Here is a 22,099-nt window from a genome sequence, read left to right on the forward strand (position 1 = left end):
TAATTCCTTCCCCACAGCTCTTTTTGTTTTCACATTCTTGCCTCTAAGTTTTGATTTTCCACATGTTATTGCTCATTGCCCTTCCATGTCCAAACTCTATCATTTAATGAAGGCTTTAAGCCTTGATCACAAAACTTCCTGTATTCTGCAGTACGTCCTGATTTCTTTTTCACTTCTACAACATGGAAAGCTAGCGTAATCTCAAATATCTCTGCATCAATTGCTAGTTTCCCTTTTCTCCCTTCCTTGCTTCTTTGCATTTTCACCGTCCTGTTTTTCTTCTTCACCTGTGGAAAGCTAGCGTAAATAAAGTTTGCTCATAGACACACGCAGAATACACGTAGAATGTCATGTAAATTATGTCTACTTGTTCAAATTTAGCTACGATGGTCACAAAGGCAAAGTCACATAAGGTAAAGGTGCTCATATTAAACTTTTAGATGAGGTGAACCCGCAAGTGAAGCAGAAATTATACATTGTGAAATTAACCGTTGGACTATCTTAGTGATATTTCCGACTTATGTATTGCACAATATCAACATAGTATGAGACCACATATAAATGAATTTTATGTGCTAGGATAATAAAAAATAAAGAATTAGACCAGCTCATATACGACAATGATTGGACATGTCGAATAATAATCAAGTAAATGAAGTGTGTTCTCCCTAACAGTTTAAGACTTAAACTGAGATGATCATCATACAATTCCGATAGTGTACCTTAAAACTTCTCATCGAAGCTACTTCCTGTAGCCTCGAGACGATAGTGGATGCTGAATTTTGTGTCGTGAATCTAGCATCCGATCTACAGCTCTTATCTTTCTCGAACAAGCTACAGAGATCAAAAGCAGGAGAAAGAGAAATGATATCAAAAGCATTCAAACAAGTAGGCTTCATTGTTGATGAACTTTGCTCTTTGTGTCCTGAAGAGCTTTCTACATCTGAATCATCCACAATATTGAAAACACTACAAGGCGATTTGTCCTGTTCTTGCTCCAAAATTGGTGGTTTATCAATTTGTTTGAATCCTTTCTTGAACCAATTATTGTTCATTGGTTTAGCTAATGTGATTCTTGAAAATGGATTTGGATCAAGAATTCTTGAAAGAAGTTTTGTCGCTACAGAAGGGAAATATTCAGGACATTTGAAATCCCCTTTAGTAATTTTCTTGTACATTACAATTAAATTTGCATCATGGAATTGAAGATAAGCAGCTAACAAGACAACCAAAATGAACCCACATGACAAAATATCCTCCTTTTCACCATCGTACTGTAATACCCCATATTTTCGGGCTAGAATTTGAACCTATAGACCTGAAACCAATGATTCTATTTCAATATAAGTGTGATGATCAAATCTAAAGTATGGTAACATCTTTGGAGGTCGAGTGAGATCATAAAAATCTTCTAACTCAAAGATGAGTGGAGGACTTTTCTATCGATGGGTTTTAGCGGACATCCTTACTTGGGTAAAATTCAAATGTTCGTTACTTCTATAATATAATGAATTACGTGACATGCTAAATTTCAACTTTTCTTTCCAACGAATAAGATTTCACCTTAATCCGATATCGGAGTAGGAAGTTAAGCTCATTTTACTTCAGAGTGTCCGTCTGTCAACAAGGTGATGACTTGAGTTATAAGACACCAACTAAGTGATGATATATCAAACTCTCCATCATCCTTAACCAGAAAATATCCTACATCACTTAGGAAAGGTGATGACTAGGTTGATAAGCCATCAGCTTAGTGATAAGCTATCAACTATGTTGTTGATGAGTTGTAAATTTACCACTCACTTATGTCCAAATTCGTGCACGCTACTATGATTTGAAGGTATGAATGAGACAAATTTGTTAGTTTAATACACTAATTTCAACATTTTGCAGGTATACAGGTAATGAGAAAGAAAGATGTGGATTTAAGCTGAAAAGGAATCAAAAAGAGAAGTGCATAGCTGGAAGACCCTGCACAGAAACACGACTCAGTTACCGTGATCACGGTCTGAGAGCCACGACCGTGGAAAGTCAACTTTGGTCATCTTCCAATGATCACGAGGATCTGATGGTGGAAGTAGTGGCCACGATCGTGGACATGCTGCAGCGATCGCGGCATTATGGGCTATTGCCCAGGGAAAATTCTATAATTTTATATAGCCGATGCCAAATTCCTCATAAGGAAAAAACCTTTTCCCATTTTGTCATTCTAGACTTTAAACAATTGAATTTTAAGAATTTTAACCCTACTAATTGGGAAAAACTATTGTTTTTGAATTTTCAATTTGAGTTTAGTGAAATTGAAGTTTAATTGGAGAATTTTCTTACTTTCAATCACCATTGATGCATTGAATGAACCCTTTGGTATATATTTTCTCTCTAACTTCATGAGTAGCTAAATTTTTTTATTTTGGGATTATGTTGAAATAAGGTGCAAATATGTGTGGGTTGTGATGTATTTGTGTAGATTCTAGGTTCTTGATGATGGGTTTTACTATTGCTTTCTTGACTTAGTTGGAATTTGTGGGTGAAAATCCCAAATGCCCAAAATGGATTTGTGGGCCGGGTGAAAATCCCAAGTTCTTAAAATCTCACATCATCCTTGAAAGAGGGATGTGGGTGAACTTTTGGATCCTATATCATCCTTGAAAGAGGTATATGGGTGACAAGGCAATAGTTGACAATAAGGGTGAGTTGAGAATTAGCTAGGTCATGGGCATCTTCCTAGAAATAGGGATGCCCAATTGAGGTATTAGGTGGTTTTGATTGCCACACTCATAAGGTACCCAAAAGGGTCCATGGGTGATAATCTTGAGGCTTTATTGACAAACTAGCCTCAAGAATCTTCAACCTAGCCATCTTACCATATATTTGATGACTAGAATTTGCACCCAATCATCATAAACCCATGCAAAATTTTCCCTTAGAAAACTGCATGTGATTAATGAAAGAATTTACCACCATGTGTTAAAGTCTTGAAAAGAGAGTGTGTTTGCATAAGGTTCATATGCTTTTGAAAATAAGAATGCTCAGGTGATTTTATAAATAGTTTGATGGTCATTTGCATGATTTTGAATGAGAAGGGCTATGGTTTTGATATGATATAGTATGACTTGCAAGTGTTGGTATGACGATACCTATTATGAAATGCCCTTGTCACGAAAGTGAATGAAATTTTTGAGCATAAAGCATTATCTTAAAGAACTAAAACTGCTTAGAAAGTTACTCGAAGAAGGAATTTGAGTGTAAGGGCTCATTGCTGGAAACCAATTTTTACTGATTTGGGAGACATGATTGACAATGTGCAATGTGTACTTCCCTCTGAGGCACTGATATACTAGAATAGACTATAAGACCCCAATCCTTACGGCAAACTTGGATTAGGGGGCTTGGCCACCGAGTTAAGGGCAGATTTTGTATAGCCCGTGGAATTTTAGAAATGTAGGTTGTACCATCTATCTCAGAAGTAAATTAAAGAGCCGAGTCAATGTTTTACAAGCATGAATTGAAGCTTTTATATTATGCCTATGTGTTTTTATATTTATATATTATGCTAAACTGTTTTCACAATGATCTCAATTATATTATACGAAATATATGTCTTTTTTTGGATTGTTCTACATACCAATACTCTCCAAGTATTGACCCCCCATATTATAGGTTCTGAGTTATAGTACCATGGTCCATCACATCAGTAGAACATTTGGCATAATGACAGAGTTGGTGAGCCATCCATCTTTCAGAAGGCATTTGTTCATAGGTTAACTTCTTTCAGTTTATGGTTCATCCGGGGACCTTGAACAGGCTAGACAGTTAGTTTTCAGTAGAGGCTTCGTGGATGGAATTTGAGTATTGTATTGTCATAACTTCATTGACATATTTTGATTATAAGATCAACTTGGATTTCAGTTTTATCTTCCGCACCTTTATTTCATATAAATTATGGTCATGATAGCATGTTATGGGGCCTCTCAGGCCAACGTGGCTCGGGATTCCCATCGCAACCAGGGTCTAGGCTCGGGTCTGTTGGGTTTGAAATCGAGAGGGCGTCATGCGGAAGTTATTAGTTGCAAACTATGAGACGATAAATAAAATGACAACGAAAAATAATACTAAAAACATAATTTTATTATATGATTTGGCCAATTGGCCTACATATAAAACCTAATATTAAAAATAATATTAAAAAGCATAAAACTAATGAGAGAGAAAATCTCCCCCTAAACGAAACTCTTAAAAGACTACAGTGTGGATGCTATTGTGTTATGGTATGAGAAGGAGGTTCTCTATTTATAGATATCCAAAACCTTTCCTCCAAGAAAGAGGTTAGCCAAATATGAAAAAGAATTATATTTTTTTCTTTCAGGAAAAGTAAAAGTAATTATGGTAACTTTTATTTTCTTCCTTCTAAGAAAAAGTAAAACTTAAATACAGTAAAAAAATAAGAGCAAAAACCCTAACCAATCTCCCCTTTTTTGCTTGATTTTCTTCAAAATATTCTTGATCCTCCTTCTTCTTGTGCATGATCTTTGTTCTACATATATATTCTTCATATATCACTGTTATTTAGCATGTTTAAAAATGAAGCTTTTGGGGTTAAAAAATATATTAGCCCTTTTCGGGTTAAAAATATTGGAGCCCTTTTGTAGGGTTAAAAGTGAGCTTTATTTTCAAATATGTGACAGCAGGATTGTTGAAAATATGATTGACAATTATCTCCACATGTAGCTTTTGGAGATATATCTTTATTATCATCAAATTGGTTACAACTTGATTTTGAAACCGCTTTGAACCTGTTTAATCTCGTCTCACCACACCATTGGACCATTGAACCGTAAGATTTGATACCACTTATTGGGTTCGAAATCGAGAGGGCGGGCATCAGGCGGAAGCTATTAGTTGCAAACTATGAGACGATAAATAAGATGACAACAAAAAACTATACTAAAAACATAATTTTATTATATGATTTGTCCAATTGGCCTACATATAAAACTTAATATTAAAAAACATAAAACTAATTAGAGATAAAATCTCCCCTTAAATAAAACTCTTAAAAGACTACATTATGGATGCTATTGTGTTATGGAATGAGAAGGGGGTCTTCTATTTATAGATGTCCAAAACCTTTCCTCCAAGAAAGAGGTTAGCCAAATATGGAAAAGAATTATATTTTTTTCTTTCAGGAAAAGTAAAAGTAATTATGGTAACTTTTATTTTCCTTCTAAGAAAAAGTAAAACTTAAATATAGTAAGAAAATCAGGGCGACTATGCTGGAGTTCCACATGTCGTGTGGAGGAGTCCGTCTTGTCTTTTGGTCTCATAAAGAGCATTCGGGCCAAAATCGAAGACCTTTAGGTTTTCAGTTTCATCCAGGATTATATTTTTAGTTTTCAGGTTGCGATGATAGACACCTTAGCTATGAGAGAAATCAATAGCCACGATTAATTGTTGGAAGTATTTACGTGCCACGGATTGCCTAAACCTCCCTTTAAAATTTATTCCTTGACCTATGTAGTCTCAGTGTTTGGACCAACATGTTTTCTTGGTCCTTATTTAGTTCGCAATAATAAATGGCAATTTTCCATTATTTGATTGGAATGTGGAGGATTTATATAGCTGAGTCCAACAAGGTTGCTTAAACAATTTTCCCCGTCTAAGTGGTATCTATCAGAATTATATTTTAGCTATGCTGAGAATGTCTGTACATTGCTAAATATATAGAAATAATACGAGTGTCTGGAATATGAGGGATGTTCTGTTCTATGTGTTATTTGGTGGGAGAAAACGATCAAATAATTTGATCATAGTTCAGGGTGCTAAAATTTAGTTCAGGTGGTAATAGGACCCCTATGAAGTTGGAGTGTGTCGTAGCAAATTTAATCATAGTTCAGGGTGCTAGATGCTCTACTCAAAAAAAAAAAATGTTGACATCACCTTGCAAGAAAATTGTGATATTAATAAAATAGAGCCCTCTTTTTTGTGGTTTGAACTCATGGACTATTGCATTCTAATTTTCAAAAATGTGAGACACACACCACAAGAATATCAACAAGTTGAATTCTTGATGTGCCCACACAAGCAAAACTCACATTTGTGCCCACACTTTAGTATGTACTGAATGGAGGTAGAAGGTTTTCTGAGAGTTAGACTGAACTCAATAGCTTTAGTCCAAATATCAATATTTTTACTAAAAATATTAACAAAATATGTACAAATTTAAATTCAGAACAAGGTTATCAACACCTAACACATCTGGCTATTTTAGAATTTTAACCCATAAATTCAAGTTATGACTCTCTGCTTCTCACAAGGTCCAGTGTTACATTTTTATTGACAGCTTTACTTGCTTTCCGATGAATTTGTGTAAAACATGTTAACAAACAATCACGGTTTGCAAGACTTAGTTGATTTGGTTGTTTTAAATGGTTAAGTCCTTGGGCCCTACCTAAGCTAGAAAATACATGGAAAAAGGCTCAAATATGCCATTGAACTATCAGAAATGGATCATTTATGCCATAAGTTAAAAGTTTGGCTCATTCATGCCATCACCGTTACAAAATCAACTCATCCATTCTATTAATTTTTAACGTTGATTTTCAAAATAGCTTTGCCACGTGGCCTTTTATTAAATGTCCATGTCATTAATTAAAATAAGAAAAAAGGCTCAAATATGCCATTAAACTATCAGAAATGGCTCATTTTTTCCATCAGTAAAAAGTTCAGCTTATATGTCATCGCCGTTATAAAATTGGCTCACCCATGTCATTACTTTTTAGTGGTGGGTTCAAAAACAGTTTTGTCATTTGGTCTTTTATTAGAGGTCTGCGACATTAATTAAAATAAAAAAATATTAATTTCAAAATATCTTAGATCCATTAAAAACAACCGATTCATTTAACATAACCCGACCCATACCCATTAAAATATTTTTTTTCCTACAACAACAACTATTTTTCTAATAAAAAATAGTGATTAATGTATATACTTTGGCTATTTCTAGTTGATTCTAAATCATTATAAGTGTACACTTAACAGAAACCTAAAAAATTCTATCCTACAGTAACTAATTAGTTTTAATTCCAATGACTCCAATATATACTCTAAAATTTCAAGAAAATAAACCAATGAACGACTACGGCAAGCAAGAAAAAGAAAAAGGTGTACCAATAGAACTTCTTCATTCTCCCATCACGAATTAGGGGAGTATACATTATTGAAAAAATCATTTCCAAATAACGACTTAAAAGAAGTCTGTTATCCCAATTATCCTGCCATGCATATGGAATAACTTCTCCCATCACGAATTAGTGGAGCATACATTGTTGAAAAATTATTTTCAAATAACGGCTTAAAAGAAGTCTGCTATTCCAATTATCCCGCCATGTATATGGGATACTTCTCCCATCATTATGGTATACATGCTGGAACAAATAATCTCGATACTAACTTATTTCAGATATTTTGAAATTAATATTGATTTCTTTTAATTAATGGCGTGCACTTCTAATAAAAAACCACGTTCAAAGCTATTTTTAAAAACCCATCATTAAAAAGTAATGGCATGAGAGAGTTGATTTTATAACGGTGATGGCATGAATGAGATAAACTTTTAACTGATGGCATAAATGAGCCATTTTTGAAAGTTTAATGGCATATTTGAGTCTTTTTGCTTATTTAAATTAATGATGTGGACCTCTAATAAAAGGCCACATGGAAAAGTTATTTTTGGAAATCACCGTTAAAAAGTAATGGCATGGATGTGCTGGTTTTGTAACGGCGATGACATAAATGAGCTCAACTTTTAACTGATGGCATAAATAAGCCATTTCTAATAGTCCAGTGGCATATTTGAGCCTTTTTCCTAATATAAATTAAGTTGGGGAACAATATTCAAAAAATCATTTAAAATAAAAGTATCCAAAAAAAGAATTTCTTAAAAATTATCACTATATAAAGTCTCAAATACCACAGGTTACTAGCCATACCATTTTCCTACTAATTTATGCAATTATGGAGAAAATATTCACCTCTTTTCTCTTGTTGCTTCTCTATGTTATGGTTAGTTCAGCTATGACCCAAACCAACACTACCACTGATCAATTAGCTCTTCTTTTTTTATAACTTCAAATCATTTCTGACCCCTTTCACTTTTTGAATGAAAGCTAGTCTCCAACTACATATGTTTGTCATTGGGTCGGAGTCACTTGTGGCTCCCGCCACCAGCGAGTGAAGTCCTTGAATCTTTTCAACATGGCTCTTATAGGTAAGATTCCCCGTGATTTTGGAAACCTCACATTTTTTGCTTCTATTGACTTGGCAAGCAACAATTTCGATGGAAATTTGCCTCAGGAAATGACACGTTTGCATCAGCTTAAGCTTCTTGATTTAAGTTTCAACAACTTCAGTGGGGAGGTTCTGTCTTGGTTTGGGATTTTACACCAACTTCAAATTCTAAATCTTGGAGATAACAGTTTCACTAGTTCCATCCCTTTTCATTTTCTAATATGTCCACATAGAGGGTCAAATAACAAAAGAGATTGGAAGTCTTATAAACCTTAGAGTATTAAACTTGAAGGGTAACAAGCTCATAGGGTTTATTCCTACGTCACTCTAGAATGCCTCAAGGTTGGAGACTTTGGAGATATCTTATAAGTCACTTCAAGAAAACATTCCAGAAGGGATCGGCAACCTTCATAGCATGAAAGTTCTATCCATACAAGATAATCAACTTACGGGTTCTATACCATTCACAATTTTCAATATTTCAAGAATTAAAGTCATTGCATTTACAAGCAATAGCTTATCATGAAATATCCCCAATGGTTTATTCAATAGCTTATCATCTACCCTCATCTAACAGGTATGATGTCTCTCATCTACCCTCAACTAGTAGGTATGATGCTAAACTTATGCTGGCTACGTAGTTCTGGAGCACAAAGATTGCATCTAAAAATCATACCCTCTACTAGTAGGTGAGTTCCCATCCTTGAGCTTGCTCGGTGCTAGTTTCTACTCCCAACGGAAAGACTGACTGAATTCTTAACTGAGCACAACTAAACTGAATCTGATACTGATCATGTTTCTCAAAATATCTAACTGAGTTACGTTGAGATTACTTAGTTCCGTATCTGACGGAAAAGACATCGAATCATAGTATCTGACTGACGATACAGAGCTTGAATAGATTAATCAAATCACTTCTGAGATTAGAATTGAATCCCTTGAATACTATTAGATCTGAGCTGATTACAGGACTAAGGCTAGATTACTAGCATTACAGAGATTATAGAGATTTCTGAGATTACTGAGCTTTATTAAGTTCTGCACTTGTCTTAGGATATAGAGTTCTATAGTTCACTGAGTTCTGAGAATCATGGCTCAACTGGAATTATCGAGAAATTGACACGGGCTCTAGACAACAGCTCTATTTTCGGGTATAAATACCCCCAGGACTCGATAGCATAAAAGTAAGCATCATCATTCATTCATCATCACAAGCATTCATGCATCATCAAAATCATTCAAGCATCTTCACAAGTAATTCAAGAATCAAGCGATATGTTCACTTCCACAATCATTAATCATCACCTCAAGCATTTAAGGATATCAAATGTCTATTCATAATCACAGTTGCCAAGGAGTTACTTTAAGCATCTTGGAATCATAATCATATAATAACGTAGGGGAAACATGCTACTAGATTTTACTCTCTTCAACAAGGTTTTACCTCAGCTATTTCATACCTATATCGATCTTGACATGTGTTTGGATATCCCATGGCTTGGGGAGACTTCATACTATCACGTCATAACTTACTTGCTAACCACTTGGCATGTATTAAAAGCTTAACATATATCAAGAGCACATAATTGGGGGAATTTACAACCATCATATCTCGAATTGTTCACTAGGGTCTTTCAACAACCACTAGACATGACCGATGTTACACCTACTTGGGAATTTCATGCTATCTTGACACATTTCACTCACTAAGGCATTTTATCAAACACTAGGCATGCATGGACTAGCTCACAATTTGGGGTTTCCTATTCAACATACTATAGTGGCCCTTATGCTTCACCTAAGCACTTTATCAAATCTATGGGGAACGTTCTTCACTTATTCAACCATTTCTACACCCAAAAGTCACGAACACATCACATGGAAAAACAACTTCAAGAGGGTCTATCACAAACATCACATGAATTCCACATACTAGGGTCAAAAGTCATAAATTTTGTAGGCAAACATAAATCAAAACTCAACAACACATTAAACATCCATTTCAAATCATACAAATCATTAACAACTCATAAACATAAAAAAAAAATTAGTTTTAAAAAGGGTTATTGAGCTTCTTGGATGAAAGGGACCCAAGAATCAACATCTACATACCTTAACCTTTGAAATTGGATGAATTCTAATATTTGAGACTCTATCCCCACTTGTAATAAATGATTCTCCAAGCCCACACTATGAGGAACTTAGTTCTTGAAGAAATCTTGAAGATTTATGGATGATTTTTGGAGGATTAAGATTCTTGATAAAACCCAAGATAAATATTCTTGAGAGAATTGGAAGAGAAAAATGATGAATTTAGGGTTTGAATGTGGTTTCTCATATTTATAGAGGCTAAAAAAAGGTGGGATATGACCAAAATACCCTTGCAAAAACGCCCTTGAATTGCTGGAAAAATGTTCTTGACGCCATCCGTGACAGGCCGTCAGGTCCGTGATAGGACGTCACGAATGGTCGTCACAAAAAGGGCTCCAATTCTTGATTTTCTACCCAGGGCCGATGATGTCGTCAGAATGCGACGACGTCGTCAAAAACGTCGTCAAAAACGTGATAGCCCGTCAGAAACGTCGTGACTGTTTTCCAGCTTGACATTCTGGAATAAAATGGGCATAACTCTTTGCTCCAATATCGGTTTTTGACGAAATTGGTATCGTTGGAAAGATAATTCAAAGATCTTTCATTTGATGTATAGAAAGCCACCCATTTCTTCATATACAACGAGTTATGGTCGATTGAAGTTGACCCAAATTTTTACGGTCACTAAAACTTAAACGATAGGAAAGTTTTTAACTCGTTCCTGAGTTAGGGGACCTCTATGATCTTAATTCATGCTCAAATAGATTCCCAAACGATTTCAAAGTATTTTATACTTGGGAGGATATTTCTTAAAAATTTTGACTCGGAATTTCGCTTTACCAAATATGCTTAAGGCTCTAACTGGAAGAGGATTTTGCGGGGCATTACATAAATCCCGTGTTAGGGCTGAAAAGAGATGGGGAAAATGACTAATTTACCCTCTAGGACGCGGATAGTTTAAAATTGAAAACTGGGCATCGACGCTGCAGGCAACGAGGCGCGTCAGGGCATCGACGCGATACTTGATGCGTCGCGCCACCATCGCGTCGAGCCTCAGTACTTTCTTGCACAAAAACTGACCAAAGCGATGGGCAACGCGGCTCGTAAAGATCACGTTGGTCCACTGTTTTGGAACACCAAACAAGGTCTAAACACGTTCTGAAAAATCCAAAACTCGTTCGGGAACACCTATTAACCTCCCGGATCATGAACTAGCCAACATAACGACTATTGAGGGTCGGGAAGGTCGAAAATAAAATCCTCAAAGATTGGAAGTAAAAAATGAGACTAAGTGTCTTTTTGACACTTAGAATAATTTTAAGTCTTCAATTCTATAAGCATGATACTAGGAGATCACACATATAATACCAAGGAATTTTTTAATTTGGGTCTATACGCGTAGGAACGACGGTCTAGATTCTAGTCCAAAAGTATAGGGCGCTACATTATCTCCCCTTTGGGATTATTCATCCCCAAATGATTGGTAGGGACTTTTTTTTGCATCTCTAAAAGCGTAGAATTAGGAACATAATATTGATTTGAATATATTTTTACCAATAAGAATATGCAAGGGCATCACATGATATTCATTATAACCCTAGGGAACGAGTAAGCACGAAACTTGAGATAACGAAACTTGACATCAACATGATCTTGGCATGTGTTTTATGGCATATGGTCAAAACATTGTAAGACCTAAATTTTTCTAAAAGTCCGCGGCCTGATTAAGATTGGTACAAGATATGTGATAAGCTTCCCACGGAGCATGAGTATTAGCATTCTCCATCTTACAAGATATAATGAAAGGACTTAAACTTAGCAACACTTCTCATCTATACCCCGACATTAATAAGCATACTTCATTATTCCCAACTTACAATTCTTCTCCCGTAACACATATAACCACAAGAATTTGTGTCCCTCCGTATAATACTTCTATATTCAAGCCTAACCCAGAGGAAAGAGGTGCTAATTTAAACCACGGGACCCTGCACTCTACATCACATTAAGAAGTCACCTCATCTCGTCACTATAATCCAACAATCTCTAGTCTTAATTCAAAGAATACTAACCACATGGCACATAGGTTTGTGTCTTCATTAGTCAGGACATTCAAGCCTAATAATTACTATACCCACTACAAGGATCTCCCTACTAAGACCGCCAAATTTCAATCACTCTCAAAACTATTTTCGTCACATTTCTCCTTTGCAGCTTTTACACAACAAAAGTTCATCTCCTTCTTTTCCTTTCACCTATAACCTTAGCTCGAGAATCACATCAAAATTTTCACCTTTAAGAATATCTATTCCCCCACCTAACACACTTCTACGCTTCCACAACCACCATTATACTAGCATACAGAGGTTTATTGAAGGACCTGGGCAAGAGCATCATGAAAGGGTGTAACATTATTCGGGTATAACATATACTGATTCCCATACTCAAGGTTGGACATGAGTTGAAAAATATGGTACAATCACGGAGGATTTCATGAATCAAGTGTTTGGATCATAAGTGGAGAGTCGTCCTGGCATAAACTCAATATAGCATGAGTTCTTAAGACAACCACAATGTGAAACATGAGAGCTTTCATTATGATTCTTATAACATGAGTGTGGAATTCATGAAGTCCACGATTTAGGCAAGGACTTCTACTCGCAGCTACCGCTTCTCAGTTTCCGAACTGAAATAGTCTGAGTTTGCACAACTTTATCATTTTGGATAATCCCAACATAAAATAAGTCGTTAACATATGAAAAACATAATTCCCTAGAACCAATCATTATTTGGGACACAGACTTACTATTCATGAGCAACAAAATATAGAGCTTGGATACCTAGAATTACCGACTCATCGAGGGACATTATTTCTTCTAGTTTGGAAGTCGGGATAGGTAGGACTTGGATATATTGGGATAGTTCATAAAGTTCTCAAACCTTAGACATAGGTAGGACTTGGATACATAACGTAAGGCATTAGAAGAGTAACCTTGTAGACTGAGTAAGAAGAGTCACTAAAAGGTTAGAACATAAGACCTTGAAGCATGGAAGGATACTATATAAAACTTGACACTTAACTGAGGCCTGAGGAACAACGAATCAACATCAGGGATCCATCAAAATGATCTGAATTGTGGGCATACCTGGCTAAAATCTGAATCTCACCAACCATTTGGCGGGGTAACATGAGTTATGGGAACTAAGTACACCATCAAGCATGAGTACATGAGTCATGAGCTGCATGACCTCAATTTGGAGTTCATAACTTATCGAATGTGATTTCGACTACCGAATGAACTGGAATTTCCTCATTTAGGAACTGAAAGAACACATGATTCTCTAACATACACATGAACATGAACTATGATTGTGGAACCAAAATGTAAGGCATGAGTAGGTATTGGGATAACTGAAAAATACTGAGATAAGAATGGGTTGAGCCTCACCCTCACTTTTTGCTGTTCTATATCATATTGGCATTATTACTAAAATCTGAGAGCCTAACTTGGATACTTGTTCTATCATCTCCCCCTTAGCCTTAAGCCATCATCTTAAGTTTGACAGATCCCTTACTAGACTCTAAACTGAACTACACTCATTGCACTCTGTGGTCTAGAATACGGTAATACGCGTAATTAATAGGACTTAACCCGAATGATTACACCTAATACTACCTTCTGAGACACACTCTTATCTTTCTATAACCCCAATAGTCATCACATAATAGTTGTACACTTTCATGATTATCCCAAAAGTTGTTGTGCACACTCTTTAGTGCTTTAACTCTTATTTCTATTAGCTCAATCTTCAAGAAGACTCAAACTTAGCTTCTAACACTTAATAGGGATTACCAAGCCTTTGATGAACCATATTAATCCCATCATAGAATACCAATATCCCGACTCTTAACTTATATCTCTCTACCATGAGAATCAATTTCATATAAAAAGGATCAACACTATCAATCAAAACTCCTTAACTTGGCTATTTTGAACACCACATAACATCTAACTAGTCTTTCTCCACCTTGCAACTCAATGGTACCACTAGCCACACACAACATGTAATAGCCCAAAAATAAGATTTACAGCAACCTCACATTACCTTGGGTGTACTTCTACATCATACATACAATATCATGCTTTATTACAAATCAAATAAACTTAAGCTCTTGCATACACTGTTCAAGCCTATTAGATCACTTTTATAAACTAGTATCACTAACCAAGAAATCCTCACATCCACCTTCATGGCCATCAACTGTTCAAACTTAATGTCTAGTGCTAAACATGACTTATAACCCAACCTTACACACAATTCTCACTTGGAAATTATGACATAAAACATCAAGAAACACTAGTACACTAGAACTCCATAACAACAATAATCGATCATGACCTTACGGTTTCCTTATTATAGTCCATTAGCACGTACTATTTCAACACATCACGCCTACTAATTCATTCCCACAAAACATACAACATTAACCTTAAGCCACTATTCTTTCCACCATATTCTACCTTTAAATTCAAGCCTATTGTATAGCATCAACCATCTACTACCAATGAAGAATGCAGGATAATATACTAGTCCATCAAATTGGGAAGTTTTACCCAAATACCTCATTTTATCTATATACTACCCACAACCAAAACACCTTTATGACATTACTACTATACCTCAAAATTCTACCACATACCTTCTCACAAGTAGTACTAGTTTACAACTACCAAAGAAAAAAAGGTCAAGGGGTTAAAGTCACATAATAGACATGGTCAACCTTAATCTTATATTATACCTCAATATGATCTTACCTACATAATCGATTTTCTCACATCATACTTACTTACCCCAATCATACATTTATACTACCTTTACATTCCACATACAACAATGAGTCTATACTTATAACTTACTGGCTAATCTAGCCATTTTCATTCACAGCCTATAAGGGGTTTCTATAACAACCTTATGCGTGACATCTGCAACATAACTTTCGAAAAGGAATGAATACACTTAATATCATAGGCTAAAAAGCATGATTTCATCAAAATCAAAGTTCACCCCAGAATCAATACAACTTGAATCACTAACAGACTCTTCTCAAGTCCTTGCACAGTTTTGAAAACTTATATGACTCAATCAGGAAGTACCATATTATTTAGACTCTAAACTTCTGCCCTTGAATCACTTCAATAATGAGACATATCTGAACACATCAAAGTAGGAAAAGAATTGGGATAGCTTTACTTTTGTATGAATGACACCATAGCATGAATTAGAGTATTGTCGCACCCCTTTTTTAACCAAAAATAATTGATTTTAAGGTTTGAAAGGATTTTATTATTATTGAGTGACAAAAGATGAAAATTTATTTCAAAAAAGGATTATTTACATTTAAACTCAGAGTCGTCACTTGGCATATTCCGGTGTGCCAAGTCACCTTTGAAAAATCTCTCTCAAAATAATTTAACTCTTTCAGACTGGTTTGTGAATAGAGATTCCGGCAAAGGAATTCTGTTGACCGAGGGGAAGGTGTTAGGTACTTATTGATCCCGTGGTTCAACCATGGTCTCTCGGTGGAGCATATCTGTCACACCCCCTTTTTTTTACGTACTCAAAAAATGTATATTTTAAGTCCGAAAGGGTTTTATTATTAAAGTGACAAGAAATGAAAATTTGTTTCGAAAAAGGATTATTTACATTTTTTATTCAGAGTCACCACTTGGCATAATCCGGTGTGCCAAGTCACCTTTGGAAAATCCTTTTCGAAACCATTTGACTCTTAAACTGGTTTTGCAAACAGAGATTCTGGCTAAGGAATTCTGTTGACCGAGGGGAAGGTGTTAGGCACCCCTCGATCCCGTGGTTCAGCCACGGTCGCTTGGATAGAGTGTATCAACTATTTTGGCATTACGAAATGTAGAAACCACACAAAAGCATGCAAAATAATCAAACAGTAAACAAAACAAAACAAAATGTAAAGTCCAGTCCAATTATTACAACCCGAAATAAAAATACTAAAATAACCTACACTAGTCCTAAACTATGCTTTACCCGATGCCTCGGGCCTTGATCACGACCATCCTTTGTGTACAAAATTCTTTGGGGCATTCCCCGATGAATAAATACAAATTAATTCGAGGCATTCCCCAGTTAAATAAATAAACTTTGAATCGAATGCGATAAAGTAGAAAACATGCAACACTTACTCCAAGTTCACATCCAACAAAGCACTTAATTCTAAAATTTGCCTACCCGAACCTATATTGCCTATCCATTTCAACATGGCATAAATCTATCACATTCACTCAATGTTTACTTATTTTGGATTGAACAAAAATAATAATAAACCCACGTTAATCTATTTCATCCCTTTTTATCAAGTTCTCAATTCCACCTCCCCTAGCTTCGTTTTTATCAATCAACAATCAACACATGGTCAAATTCTTTCCTCAACGTCATGATCAATATCAATAATAAACCCAACAAACATAATAACACCACACATAATCACAACCAATTTGACACACCAAGATAAATAAAAGAGAGCTGGTTAAGAAATGGACCTTCTGAATATTCTGGCTTGATTAAGAAAAATAAAGCCGTTTCGAAACCCTGAGCCGAACCTCAACAACGACCAAACTTGACCCCAAACAGTCTCATACCACTCGGCATCGCAAAGCAAAGCCCGAATCTAGCCAAAATAAAAGACGGAGATAGCACTGATACGACGCGTTAAAATGAATGAGACCAATTTCTAGGATTTTCGCCCATTTAATGATATATTTTGCTGAAATCGGACAGAGATGTCGACTCAAATGCTTTTTCGGTAGATACCCGGTGCTGGACAGTGATAGTGATGGAAACGGAGTAATTGGACACTAGTTTAATCGGATTTTAGGAGGGCTTTGGAGCTGGTTATTGTTGCTGCTGTATTTCTGGCTCTCCGGTGAGTTTTCCCGGCAGTTCTCCGGCGAGATCTCACCGAAAAACTCTAAAATCCCTCTATTCCGATCAACTCGTTCTTCTCCTCCTTTTCTCCATTTCTATTCCTCTCCATTTTTTTATTCTCTCTCGATCTCTCTTCCTCTCTCAATCTTCAACCTTAATTTTCTCTCCGTGTGTAGGCATATGTGTGGATTCTGGTTAGCTGTGTGGTCTCTGGCGATGGTGCGTGTATATTTCCCGTCACCCACGAGTGTGTGCGTATGTACTATCAATGGAAAGTGGGGTGTGAATTATATGTGTATTTGTGTGTCCGTGAGTGTGTTTCTGGTGAGATACGAGTAAAGAAGATGAAAAATTATGGATTATGAAAACAAAAATGAAAGAAAAAGGAAGATCGTCCGTGCTCTCCCTTTTTTTATTACTGTTTGTGTTGAAAATAAGAAGAAGAAAAATGGATGGGAGTTGTGATCTGTATGCTGTTCTCCTCTGAGTATGTGTGTATATATTCTGAGGTGGGTATTGGGGTAGGGTAGGTGGGGTAGGGTATAGGGTGGTGTGGTTTATTTTAATTGGGTAGGTTGTTAGGATAAGATAGAATTAGTTAGGATAGGTTTTGTTAGGGATTTTGTTATTTTATTTATTTATTTATTTATTTTTTGTTTGTATTTTGTGAGGGTATAATAACATGGGTGAGGGTACACGGTAGGATAAAATAAGAATGGGTAAAAACGACATCGGGGAGGGACGAAATTAGGTGTCTACATCATGCCCCCTTTGAATGTAAACATGAAGTGTTTTCAGACAAAGAAGTAGACAACGAGACCGAATTTTGTCCCGATCATTATTCAAAGAGAGGAGTAAAAGAAGGAAGGACAATCGACTCCTGTCGGACACCCTATCTACCCAAGTCATGAGAGAATCAAGTCACGGGTATTTCAAAGGATTGGAAGAGAAGTGGACTATACCGAGTTGGAGAGTCGAGTAAGGTTCCATCGAGGTTCCGGTCCGCAGCTCTGTTATTACATCCAAAATTAAAATTACAAGTTAAAGTATAAATGAAATTACAAAAATCCTATCTATACAACTTTTGTTGGTTCATGACTCGACTTTTATCGCCCTATTCTTCAGGCGGGCTCCTGACTTGCAATTTCTTTCAACTTGTTGCTTGGCTTTCAATTGCTTCACTTTGTTGCTTGACTTTTCGTTTCTTCACGCTATTCTCCAGGCGGGATCCTGACTTGTTACTTCATCACCCTGTTCTTCAGGCGGGCTCCTGACTTGCTATTTCATCACCCTGTTCTTCAGGCGGGCTCCTGAAACCCAAAATTAAAACTAGAACAAAACTTATCCCAAACAAAACATTATAGTAAAGTTGTATTTCATTTTTGAAAGTGTTGTCCCATTTTCCAGGAGGGTCCTCAACATAAAGTAAAATCCCATTTTTTAGGAGGGTCCTGAACAGAAAGTAAAAATCTCATTTTTTTCAGGAGGGTCCTGAACATAAAGTAAAATCCCATTTTTCAAGAGGGTCCTGAACAGAAAGCAAAATCCCATTTTTTCAGGAGGGTCCTGAGCAGAAAGTAAAATCCCATTTTTCAGGAGGGTCCTAAACAGAAAGTAAAATCCCATTTTTCAGGAAGGTCCTGAATAGAAAGTAAAATCTCATTTTTCAGGAGGGTCCTAAACATAAAGCAAAATCCCATTTTTTCAGGAGGGTCCTGAGCAGAAAGCAAAATCCCATTTTTCAGGAGGGTCCTAAACAGAACCTCCTGAACAGAAAGTAAAATCCCATTTTTCAGGAGGGTCCTGAACAGAAAGTAAAATCCCATTCTTCAGGAGGGTCCTGAATAGAAAGTAAATTGTCATTTTTCAGGAGGGTCCTGAACAGAAAGTAAAATCCCATTTTTAAGGAGGGTCCTGAACAGAAAGTAAAATCCCTTAGATGTGCATTTCCAATGATAGCTGAATTAAGTGAAGCGAATTTGCCCCTTTATCAACTAAGAAAATTTGTCAGTTAAAAACTTAGTGGTGGCTTGCAGCTCTTGGCTTCTCAGGTATCTGCCCTAGCACTCGTTCCTTTCAACTTTGTTCCAGATTGCTAACTCCTGCCCCGTCTTGCCGCATCATCGACCCGGACCCAGATTGAGGGAAATGAGTTTGACTCAAACAACGAGTTTCCATTTTACCATGCCCCTGAGGTGCACTTTTTCCTAAATTTGAATGTTTCTATGGATCCAAAAGCCTATCGGTTGATAGCCTTCCTTTGCTTCATGTTGAATTACGATTATATTTCTTCCTGTGCTGTTCCTTGGCTTTTTCTCATATAATTGGAAAGACTGGTAGTAAATTTTGAAATCCTTTCTCACTTGTTTTGACACAGACTTGACTTAAAATATAAAGAAATTATGGTGACTTTTATTTTGATAAATGACATAAAAAGACAAAAAGCATGAATATGTAAATGAAAGAAAAGGGCAATGTTCCATATTCAAAAAGAAAACTTATCTGAATACGACAACCAACTCCAATGAGTATGACATGCATTTTGGATTAAGCTGCCTGATCTTCCTATCTAGACTCCCCATTTGTTGTTGAGTTTGTACCTTTTGCCGCTGAGCCGCTTCTTCAAATCCATTAGACTCATACATCACATTCGATTGACGACATCTTAAAAGACTTTTGCCAACAAATTTCTTTCTTCTCACTTTTTCACTTTTCTCTTGAACTCTCTATCGCCTTACGGTGCCCGTGAGGGTTTTCACCAATAAGACTCTCTCATTTTTATTTCTCTCCACTCACCATCGCCTTATGGTACCTGTAAAGGTTTTCACCAATAAGACTCTCTCATTTTTATTTCTCTCGACTCACCATCGCCTTATTATGCCCACGGGGGTTTTCACCACCAAGACTGTTTGACAGGAGGAAATGCGGGATCATATGGCAATTTGTGAGCCACTAATTCAGTGCTTAAACCATGCATATCATCATAAGACCATGCAAAAACATCCTTGTAATCAATTAATGCTTGAATCATTCCATCTTTTAGATGTGGCAAAGCATGTACACTAATTTTAGTTTCCCTAACATCTTCTTGATCCCCTAGATTTATTGGCTCAGTCTCATTCAAATTAGGATTCGGTTTGTCTTCAAATTGTTCCAACTCTTTGCTTATTTCTTCTAGTGCTTTTTCTTTATCATATTCCCCATCCTGCTTCATTAGATCTTGATTAGTTTGTATTTTAAGATTAGGCTAAAAATTCCGCACGCATGTCATGTCATTAGAATCAGCATAAAGAGAACTGTGTAAAAAAGAAAACAAAATATATTAGACACGAAACAAAAGGGACATTGTATTTCATTAAATAAAAGATAGAAGGGCTTAAAAAACAAATACCAACATAACATAAGCAAACTAAAATCCAAATTACAACCCTGAAATAACTCGGATAAACAGAAAGAAAAACAAAATAAACTACCAAAACTCCCTCCTAACGGGGAGAGGAGTGACTTCCCAATTATTGAGTTGGACAGCTGGACCAATGAATTTCATGCCTGCCATACTGGTACCTTCTCCTGCTTCGACCATATAAACTTCAATACAAAGGTTCTAGAAGTCATCAACTAATTCATCCTCAAATTCCACATGCTTCGTGACACCGCTCTTAACAATGATTCACTAAGTAGTGGCATTGGGCGAGGGAGTGACCATATTTCCTTTTTCCTTCCCTTGGCTTTCTTCAGATCTTCAGCTGTAGGCTCAAATCCCAGACCAAATGTGCCCACGTTCACACTTGGACATATGGGATGAACTATATCGTGCAGAGATGCTCCCAAACCCTTTCCTGGCTCAAATACATATTTCCAAAGTTCACTCACCATCATGATAGAAGCAAAAGATAATTGTGGTCCCGGTATAGCTTGCCATTCAAAGATACGATTCACTGGCACTGTATCAAAAATTTGATAAAAAAATGTCTCCTCTATGTTATTTGCTTCAATAAGAGACAAGGGAGAATCTTCATAGGCTGACAAATCTCCCTCACCATGAATAAGTACTTCTTGCCTGTCATGCTCAAACTTAATCATTTGGTGCAGTGTAGATGCAACCGCCTTGGCCTTGTGAATCCACGGCCTTCCCAACAACAGATTGTAAGAGGAGTCTACATTCAATACTTGAAACACTATGATGAACTCAACAGGCCCTATGGTCAACATTAGTTCTATTTCGCCAATGGAATTTGATTTTGCACCATCAAAAGCCCTAACACATACATTGTTGGGTCTGATCCTGTCAGCACCAATATTTAACTTTTGCAAAGTATAAATAGGGCAAATATTTGCACTTGAACCTCCATCAATCATAACATGAGTGATGTAGAAATCTTCACATTTCACTGTAATGTAAAGGCCCCGGTTATGCCCTGTACCTTCAACAGGCAATTCCTCATCAGAAAAGCTGATTCGATTGACTTCAAAGATTTTTCCGACCATTTTCTCAAGTTGGTTGATTGTAATATCCCTTGGAACATATGCTTCATTTAATACCTTCAGTAAAATATCACGATGCTACTTCGAATGCAACAGCGAAGATAAAAGGGAAATTTGAGCAGGGGTTTTCTTCAATTAGTCCAATATTGAATACTCTGGCAATTTCATCTTTTTCAAAAATTCTTCGACTTCTTCTTTGGTGATAGGCTTTTTGATAGATGACGGTCTACTCGCCATTAGCTTGGACTTTCTTAAGCTTTCAGGCACAAAGCATCTTCCT

General features: G+C 36.4%; 1 protein-coding gene across 1 annotated transcript; it reads right to left on the reverse strand.

Moving 5' to 3' along the window:
- Positions 1–16: 16 nt before the first annotated feature.
- Positions 17–21,822, reverse strand: LOC107869142 (CBL-interacting protein kinase 5-like). Its single transcript, XM_047411522.1, has 4 exons — positions 21,759–21,822; positions 21,208–21,278; positions 723–1,310; positions 17–287 (listed from the first exon to the last, which is right to left on the reverse strand). The coding sequence occupies exons 1-4, from the start codon at positions 21,820–21,822 to the stop codon at positions 66–68; spliced, it is 945 nt and encodes a 314-aa protein (XP_047267478.1). The 3' UTR covers positions 17–65.
- Positions 21,823–22,099: the final 277 nt, after the last annotated feature.

Source organism: Capsicum annuum, chromosome 4, assembly GCF_002878395.1.
Source record: "Capsicum annuum cultivar UCD-10X-F1 chromosome 4, UCD10Xv1.1, whole genome shotgun sequence".
Taxonomy (NCBI): domain Eukaryota; kingdom Viridiplantae; phylum Streptophyta; class Magnoliopsida; order Solanales; family Solanaceae; genus Capsicum; species Capsicum annuum.

Coding starts and splice junctions, on each gene's coding strand:
- LOC107869142 (XM_047411522.1), bottom strand. CDS start 21,822: ATGGTCGGAAAAATCTTTGAAGTCAATCGAATCAGCTTTTCTGATGAG. Junction 1,311..21,207: donor CTTTTGCTTCTATCATGATG/GTGAGTGAACTT, acceptor TCAGGTCTATAG/GTTCAAATTCTAGCCCGAAA. Junction 288..722: donor CTTCGATGAGAAGTTTTAAG/GTACACTATCGG, acceptor AGCTTTCCACAG/GTGAAGAAGAAAAACAGGAC.